General features: G+C 49.2%; 1 protein-coding gene across 1 annotated transcript; it reads right to left on the bottom strand.

Moving 5' to 3' along the window:
- Window positions 1-1,005: 1,005 nt before the first annotated feature.
- VSX1 (visual system homeobox 1) lies at window positions 1,006-8,396 on the bottom strand. Its single transcript, XM_068987791.1, has 5 exons — window positions 7,973-8,396; window positions 5,560-5,638; window positions 4,843-4,966; window positions 2,622-2,802; window positions 1,006-1,295 (listed from the first exon to the last, which is right to left on the bottom strand). Exons 1-5 carry the CDS (start codon window positions 8,394-8,396, stop codon window positions 1,006-1,008), a joined length of 1,098 nt encoding a protein of 365 aa, XP_068843892.1.
- Window positions 8,397-9,172: the final 776 nt, after the last annotated feature.

The raw sequence follows: 9,172 nt of genomic DNA on the forward strand, positions 1-9,172 counted from the left end.
TATAAAGAGTTCTCCATTTAAAAAAAAAAAAAGGAGTTAGATACGGCCACTGCCCTATAGGAGTTTACAGAGCAACAGAGGGTAAAAGCTACAGCCAAGCATGAAGGCTTCAGGCATGATGTTTGGGGCAGGAAATGGGGATGCACTTGGTCAGGGCGGCAGTGGATGAACATGTAGACAGAGGGGGTGCATGAGAACCGAGCAAACCATAAAACGTTTATTTTTAAATAATAAATAAAGGAAGGAAATAGAGGCAAGGAAACATTCACGAAATCAAGTCTCTAAAGTGCTCTCAAACATAAATTTTAAAAAACCGAGAAGCCTGATCTGACCTTAAAACACTGTTTATAAGATAGTCAACAGTTGTTCAGAAATGGTTCCCTGCTGTATCAGAAAGGAAGGGAGAGAGGGCTTCCTCGGAGGAAACATTCCAAGACTCACAGACCCAATCAAATGATACTCAGAGGGACACAGAAGCATTGTCTAACAAGAAAATGGAAATGTCTAAAGCCAGGTTCAAGGTAAGAATATCATATTTCATTCATATGGGGGCTGCCCAAGGTCTTCACTATTTATGAAGATACATGATTCTCTGTAGATTAAATACTTCTGTATTTTTGGATTCAGTGTAAGGACAGCATACTTAGCCTATGAATCTACACAGTCTACTGAACCAAACCTCAGGATGTCTGGCAGTGAGAATGCGTTTGGGGCTTGAAATCCTCCCTCCTCAAGTTCTACCTACAGAAGAGAATGCAAGTTTTAGATCTAATTAATTGATTCACGTGCCTTCAAGGAATGATTTCCATTCTAGAATGCAGTGGAATGTTCCAAGAGTCACCATGTGTCTTCTTAAAGCAAGTGACATTGCATTTTATCCTGACACAGGAAGAAGAAAATCCAGCTGAGAGCGTTTGTCTCGGACAACGTTTGTCTTCTGAAAAATGCTGGTGAGGAATGCGCACATTTCCAGCCTTTGCGTGTTAGGGGTAGAGGCCTGTGGTCTCATAAGGCCCCCTCCTTCCCAGGTTGGAGCCCCTCTAGCCTCTCAGAGTCTGGACGTCCTTGGGCCCCGACCCCCTGCTGCACTCTCTCAGTCTCCTGGCGTGTGGAGCTGGAGAGATCAATGACCACGTCTTCCACACTGCTCACAGGACTGCCTTCCTCCAAGCCCCTGTGGGGTCCCGCCTGATGGGGAATAGAACCTTCCTTGAGGTGGTCAGAGCCCCAGAGTCCTGCCAGCTTTTCTTCTCTTTCTGCTTTCCTTATCGTCCCTGCAGATTTTTTATGCATCCCTAGCAAAAAAAAAAAAAAAAAAGAAGAAGAAAATAAGTAAATAAATAAATAAAATATTTATCTTTAAATATGTGCGTAGTCACTCAGTTGTGTCCGACTCTTTATGACCCCATAGACTGTAGCCTGCCAGGCTCCTCTGTCTATGGGATTCTCCAGGCAAGAACACTTGAGTGGGTTGCCATTTCCTTCTGCAGTCTTTAAATATAGCAGTTAAGTAAAATTTCTTCCTTGTCATCGCTCTCCAAATCCCATTAGGATTTCCGTTGCTGGTGCCTGTCTGGGGCCTACCGGAGAGTCTTGTAGGTAGCTCTCAACATTAGGGTTTGTACACTGGGCACAGTGTACAATTATTTGGATGACATAATGGTTTTTAAATTTTTATTTTAAAGTTTGTTGGCAAGATTTTAAAATCAAGAGATTTACATCAAAAGCCAGATGTCCAGCTTCTCTCAAAAAGTCAGGAGTCTGGCAACCCGAGGCCTACTTTCTTGTAAGCCCGCAGACCTGTAGACTTAGTAAGCTCACCCCACCTGCTCATGTAAGCTCAGAGGGGTGGGCCGGGTGACCTGCCCAGCATTCCCTCTCAGCTCTCCAGTCCTTGAGGGCAAAGATGACTTGATATCTCCAGTCCCAGCATAGTTTCAGATGGGTAGGAGTTCAAAAAATTTCGCTGAACAAAAACCCTTCTCCTCCTCAGCCTAAAATTGGCCCCCTGCAAGCATCCCCCTAATCCTAACTTTCTGCCTTGTTTTTTTCTCCACCTAATTTGCCTAGATGCTGTCTATAACTCATTTCTCCAAGCCTGTGGTTCTTTGGTAATAGCCAACAGACCAGTAAGGATGCCAGCTTCTTAGAACCTCCAGCCTCAAAGCTTGAACTCCAACAGAGCAGACAGTTCTAGCACAAAAACTGGGGGACAGAACAGCTAAGTCGCAGGTTGTTATCAGCTGAGCCGGGACAGAGAACCAGACCTCCAGACTCCAGGGTGCATGCGGTTAACGGCCTGTAGGTTCACTGCCTGCCCCATCTTGCTTTCTATTCCCGTGAGCTCTGAACTGTGTGGTTGACAGCACTCAACACTGGAAATACATATTTCACGTAATGAATGTGTATCATTCCACTCAGAGAACCAGGGGCTGACTGGACCTGTCCACACACTGCCTACACAATTCCAGTGAAAAATAAGGCAACCGATCAGAGTCCAGGCCTTGTCATTAATTAAAAAATCAGAGTAAATTTACACTGCTTGGCTTGGCAGTGGCCCTCCAGGCATAGGGACCCCAGATGTTGCCTGAGCGGCGCGGCCGCAAGGCCCTCTTCCTTACCCAGGAGCCAGGGTGCGCAGGAGCCCAGCAGGCCGCCCTCCCCAGAGCTCAGGACGGAGTCAGGCAGCGGAATGCAGTGGCGCACCATCGCCCCGTAGAGCCCGTACTCGGCCATCACACTGCTGCCGCCCCAGCGCTTCTCTCGCTTCCGCCACTTGGCCCGCCGGTTTTGAAACCAGACCTAGATTAAGGTAGGAGGGGAAGCAGAGAGGTTTATAGGAGGACACTCCCACCCCAGCACAGAGGGGTGCAAGGACCAGCTACCCTCTCTGGGAGCACCTGGCCTGTCTCACAGCTCACAGGACTGGTAGTGCTAGGTGATCCGGATCAATTTCCACCGAAGTTTCCATGGAGTCAAGCGTGACAAGACAAAATCAGAGTATCCCACACTGTGCAAAGAAGCCAGTTTTTACTCTGATGGGAATGTTCACCAAGTAATGGTCTCTTCTAACCTCAGTTGTTGGATTGCTTTATCTTAACAAAAGATTAGTGTCAAATATTGTTTAAAAAGAGTGAGTGACTCTGATATAAATCATAGCAAGATCTTCTATGACCCACCTCCCAGAGTAATAGAAATAAAAACAAAAATAAACAATAGGGATCTAATTAAATGTAAAAGATTTTGCACAATGAAGGATACTATAAGCAAGGTAAAAAGGCAGCCTTCAGAATGGGAGAAGATAATAGCAAATGAAACAACTGACAAAGAACTGATCTCCAAAATATACAAGTAGCTCATGCAGCTCAAAACTAGAAAAACAAACAACCCAATCAAAAAGTGGGCCAAAGAACTAAACAGACATTTCTCCAAAGAAGACATACAGATGGCTACAAACACATGAAAACAATATCACTCATTATCAGAGAAATGCAAATCAAAATGAGGTACTATCTCATGCCGGTCAGAATGGCCACCATCAAAAAGTCTACAGACAATAAATGCTGGAGAGGGTGTGGAGAAAAGGGAACGCTCCTACCCTGTTGGTGGGAATGCAAACTAGTACAGCCACTATGGAGAACAGTGTGGAAATTCCTTAAAAGACTGCAAATAGAACTGCCATATGACCCAGCAATCCCACTGCTGGGCATACACACTGAGGAAACCAAAATTGAAAGAGACACGTGTACCCCAATGTTCATTCCAGCACTGTTTCCAATAGCTAGGACATGGAAGCAACCTAGATGTCCGTCAGCAGACAAATGGATAAGGAAGTTGTGGTACATTACACAATGGAATATTACTCAGCTAAGAAAAGAATGCATTTGAGTCAGTTCTAATGAGGTGGATGAAACTGGAGCCTATTATACAGAGTAAAGTAAGTCAGAAAGAAAAACACCAATACAGTATATTAACATGCATATATGGAATTTAGAAAGATGGTAATGACGGTCCTATATGCAAGGCAGCAAAAGAGACACAGATGTAAAGAACAGACTACTGGACTATAGGGAGAAGACAAGGGTGGGATGATATGAGAGAATAACACTGAAACATGTACATTATCATATGTAAAGTAAATAACCAGTGTAAGTTTGATGCATGAAGCAGGGCACCCAAAGCCAGTGCTCTGGGACAACCCAGAGGGATGGGGTGGAGAGGGTGGTGGGAGGGGGCTTCAGAATGGGGGACACATGTACACCCATGGCTGATTCATGTCAATGTATAGCAAAAACCACCACAGTATTGCAAAGTAATTATCCTCCAATTAAAATAAATAAATATATTTTTTAATTAAAGTAAAACTTTAAAAAAGGCGTGAATGGCATGTCTTCTGACTTGGAAAGGATGTGCTGTCAGACATAAGATGGCTTAACGTGAAGACAAAGACCAGTCTTCTGTGTGCGTGTGAGTGTGTATTTCAGGGTCAAGTGTGTATATGGCATGGGGCTGGTATGCAGAAAGTCCTCATCAGCTACTTACACTGGTTTCTTTGAGGGTCTGCCATGGATGGATAGTCATTTTTTTCATTGATATCTTTACATAATTTCTAGCTGTGGCACAAATTGTATAATTTTTAAGAATGATTTAATAAAAGGTAAAAAGGCTGGATGGCTACAGGGGTCATCCTCTCTAAATGAACACAAAGGAAGACTCTGGCATCTAAGTGACCCTCAGTTTGTGGATGGAGGGGGCCGTTTCAAGGCGGCTGTGGGCTGACTAACTGCATGTGAGAACAGCATGGTCTCTGGGTGTCTTTGGGAGGAGAGGGGGCCCCTGCACCTGTATTCGGTCTTCTGGGAGTTCAGTCTTCACAGCCAGCATTTCCCGGGCATACACATCAGGGTAGTGGGCCTCACTGAAGGCCTTCTCCAGCTCTTCCAGTTGGTGGGCAGTGAAAACAGTCCTGCAGAGAGGCACATGGGCACATGACCACAGGAGGTGGCCAGGCTTCCCAGCCTCAGAGGACCCCGGGCCTGCTCCCCACCTCTGCCCACCTCATCTGGGGCTCCCAGATGAGAGCTGGGCACCCCGTCTCCAAATGAGTAGCCTCTGGGAAGTCCACAGTTTGGTTCAAGCAAAACAGAGCTCTTTAGGTCTTTTTTTTCTCCTCAATAAACTCCACCAACTCATTTTAAGAAGACCTATTCAAAGGGCCCACAAAATTGTGTCTTCAAAATGCTCCAGGGTCTAATAGTGCTATGCTCAAAATGCTCTGGCAGTCTTGTGGTTAAGACTCTGCTTCCAATGCAGGGGGTTCCATTCCTGGTTGAGGAACCAAGATCCCACATGGTGTGGCAAAAACCTTTTTTAAAATAATAATCATCATCATTAGTAAAATGCTACAAAGGCTGACCTGCAGCCCCCAGGAATGGCAGGATTACATTCCCAGATGGCTACTGTGTCCTTTCCCATGCCACTCCAAGGCAAGACCAGACCTTCTCAGGCACAAGGTCTCGAGGAAGGCGGGGTGGGGAATGCCACGTGGGATCTTAGTACCTGTGCCTCCTCTTCTTCCTCTTGCTGGGGGCCGGGGACGCCTTCCGGTCACTCCTGTCTTCAGAAGGGCTGTCCTCATCTGTTAGCACAAGGAGAAGAAGAGGACTTTAGAGGTGAGCACATTTTTCATTTCGCCCTCTGGATTTTAATTTGAGGACTGAAGCTATGAACTTGTCTGGGATGTGAATATTTAACAAGACAAGATCACAGTTTTCACATCTGATGACGTATTCCAAGTGCTGCACTTAACCAATTGCCCATGCATATCAACATTATTCTTCATAAATTAAAAAAAAAACTCCATGACAGCTGCTATTATTATCCTCCTTTTACAGAGGAGGAAACCAAGGCACAGAGATTAACTTGTCCCAAGATCAGAAAGGTTGTCAACAGTGAAGTTGGAATTCAAACCCCAAATGTGTGTGAAGCCTAAGCTACTTGAACACTAATTGCATTTCCTGTTCCCTTCAGCTTCCAAATTCATACACTTCCTTCTGCTTCCATCTCACGTTCCTCATCTTAGCCATTATGCCACCACTTCTCAAGGGGAAGACTGAGGTTTGTGACATCAAAACCCTCCTCAGAGCTGGCCCCCTGCCCTGCTGTACCAATTTCAAGTCTCTGAAAGTGGGACCTGGGAAACTCATTCTTGGCAAGGGTACCCAGATGATTCACAGATGCACATCAAAAATTTTAAGAACCCACTCCACTATGCTTTATCTTTTGAAATCCATTATATCGAAAGATTTAAGCTGAAAGAAAGTTTAGAAGACCGAACTATGGTCAGGTTTGTTGTTAAAAAGCGTATATGTTTCAAAATACTAAATGTAAATTAATAAAAGCAAACATAGTAAAATAATATCAGTTTTACTCCTACATCAATGAGTTCACCAGAAGATTGGATTATGATATTATACTATCTGTGCTGTCCAACCTGATACCATTAGATACATAAGGTTACGGAGCCCTGAAACGTGGCCAGTCTAAATTGAGACCAGCTGTGAGCATGAAATATCCAATGGACTAAAAACAATAGACCCCCTCAGAGTAAAATATTAATAACTCATATTGATAACACATACAATGACAATATTTTGTAGGTATTGGATTAAATGAGACATAGTATTTAAATCTGTTTCACCTATTTATTTTCCTTTTTATTGTGGCTCTAAGAAACTTTCATTACACTCCCACTCACATGACGATTCCACAAGACACTATTGGCCTTGGTCTTGAGAAATACCCTCACAGGCTAGGATGTGGTTGTATTTTCCCTTAGCTTTATGGGTCCTCACAGGGAAAAAAATCCACAGTATGACATCGGTTCCTGCATTTTTAGTGAGACAACTAATGGAGGGGGTGGTTATTTGCTAGATACTGGTGGTAATGAAACCCCCTGCCAGTGCAGGAGACACAAGAGGTGCAGGTTCCATGCCTGGGTCGGGAAGATCCCGTGGAGGAGGGCATGGCAATTGACTCCAATATTCCTGCCTGGAGAATCCCATGGACAGAGGAGCCTGGCGGGCTACCGTCCATCAGGTCTCAAAGAGCCGGACAGGACCGAAGCAACTTGGCACCTAGTAGACACTCATGAAATAAAGTCCTCTCAGAGTGGGTGTCTGCTGACCGCGCCTGCTTCCTTTAATCAGCAGTGGAGACCAGCGCAGTTTCTGCATTCAGCCACCTGGATGCTCAGCTCTGCGGTCTACTATCACATAGCTGTTCTCCCTCGAACTCTTCTGAAATTCTCCGTTCTCTTCCCTCATGCCCCAAACCTTTCGACTTCTCCGCCCTGTCTTTGTCGATTTCCACTGCTCCCTGGTTTCCCCTACAGTCCGTGCCGACTTCTCTGAGGATCTGGGCACAGCTGCTGTAAGAGGGAGAGCTCGCTTCTCCGGTGCGGGGAGTAGGGGAGAAGCGGGATGCCCAGACTCGCTCTTCAGCACCCGGAGGAGGACAGATCCAGGCCTCCGCCCCGCGCTTGTCAAGGGCCTGTCAATCCGTCAATCAATTCGTCTAATCCCGCCTGGAGCCGGCGGGTACCGGGTTCCGTGCCGCTGATAAACGAGGTAGGCCCACCCAGGTTTCCCGACCCCTGCGGCACCCAGAGGCCGAGCCCCGCGTGGAGGAAAGTGTCCCCCGGAGGCTGGGTCGCCGAGACCCCAGGGCGGGTCCTTATCGGGTGGTGGTGTCCGCGGGGTGGCGGCGACCAAGCCCAGAGGAGAGGCCGGGGCGGGGGCGGGGGCGCAGAGGGTGCTGGTGCGAGAATGCGCCTCCCGGCGCGGCTACGCTCTGGGGTCCCCACTTCTATAGATTTGAGGGACTGGGGTGGGGCCCGACAGGGCGCCAGAGTGTCACTCTGCCCACCTGAGCCGAGGGAAGAGACAGTAGGGTCGCGGACTGGCCTCCTTACCCGACGTCGACACGCTCTCGCTGCGTTTCTGGCGGGCGGCCGAGGGCAGTGGGCGGCCGGGGAAGCGCGGGGCGGGGGGCTCAGGCCCCTCGGGCGGCAGGAAGGGCACGTCGGCGAGGAGCAGGCAGGGTGCCCGGGCAGCCGCAGGGGGCTGCGCGCCGAAACCGCAGAGGAGACCGAGGCCCAACGGAAGGGCTCCGCGTGCCGGGCAGGAGCCTCCGAGGCCTGGGCCCACGCGGGGCGCGGCTGCCGGGCCTTCGCACCCAGATCCCGGGCCGGGGCCCGCAGGTGCGGGCAGCTCGGCCTCCAGGCCCAGCAGGTCGGTGATGGCGAAGCCCCGGGGGCGCGAGCCGGTGGACGGGCCTCCGGGCACCAGCGCCCTGCTTCTGGCACGCCCGTCGGAAAGCGCGTCTCTGCCGGTCATGGCTTCTCCAGCGGCGAAGCTGGGCCCTCTGGTCTGTCACTTTCGCGGAGGGGGCGCAGCTCTGAGAGCGCTTTATGCAATCGGGCTCCCGGAGGGCTCCAATCAGCGCGGCGCGGACGCGTCACGCCCGGGACCCCGCGACATGGGGACGCCACCTGCGCCCCTCCCTTCGGTCGCCGCCCTCCCAGCTGCGGTCCCCTCCATCAGCACCCTCTCCTCTCTCCTCTCCAGTCGTCTCCGCTACCAACCCCACGCCGGTTCTCGGCGCGAGTCGTCCCCTTCCTAAACCTCTAATCGCCGAAAGTTCCAGATTCCTTCGGAGTCTTCTCTCCCCTTCCGGGTGGATTCCCCGGTGGAGGCCCGGCGCGGACCCGCTCTCCCCGCATCCAGTCGCCCATTAAGACCAAGACTCCGTTCCCAGCCACACTCTTCCCACTACCACCAATATGAACCCCGCCAGCCCTCCAATGCCACCGCCTGAGCCAAGGCCTTCCCTGAAAATCCCCAAGGGGAAAGGAGTGGAAAACATTTATTTAATTCCGTGCCTACTCCACCTCCAGCCAAACCCACCCCAGCGCTCTAGCGGCCGGACTGTCCCGGGTCGCAAAATTCACGGGAGCTGGAGAAGAAGTAGAGACAGGCCTGAGCGGACTAACCCGGCCAGGGCAAGGAAGCCACGTTTAGCAAATTGCATTTCAGGAGGTCCAGTGAAATCGAAATATCAGATGAACAGTGAGTTTTTAAATTATAAGTATGTACCAGTATATTATCTGGCG

This window comes from Capricornis sumatraensis, chromosome 15 (assembly GCF_032405125.1).
Source record: "Capricornis sumatraensis isolate serow.1 chromosome 15, serow.2, whole genome shotgun sequence".
Taxonomy (NCBI): Eukaryota; Metazoa; Chordata; class Mammalia; order Artiodactyla; family Bovidae; genus Capricornis; species Capricornis sumatraensis.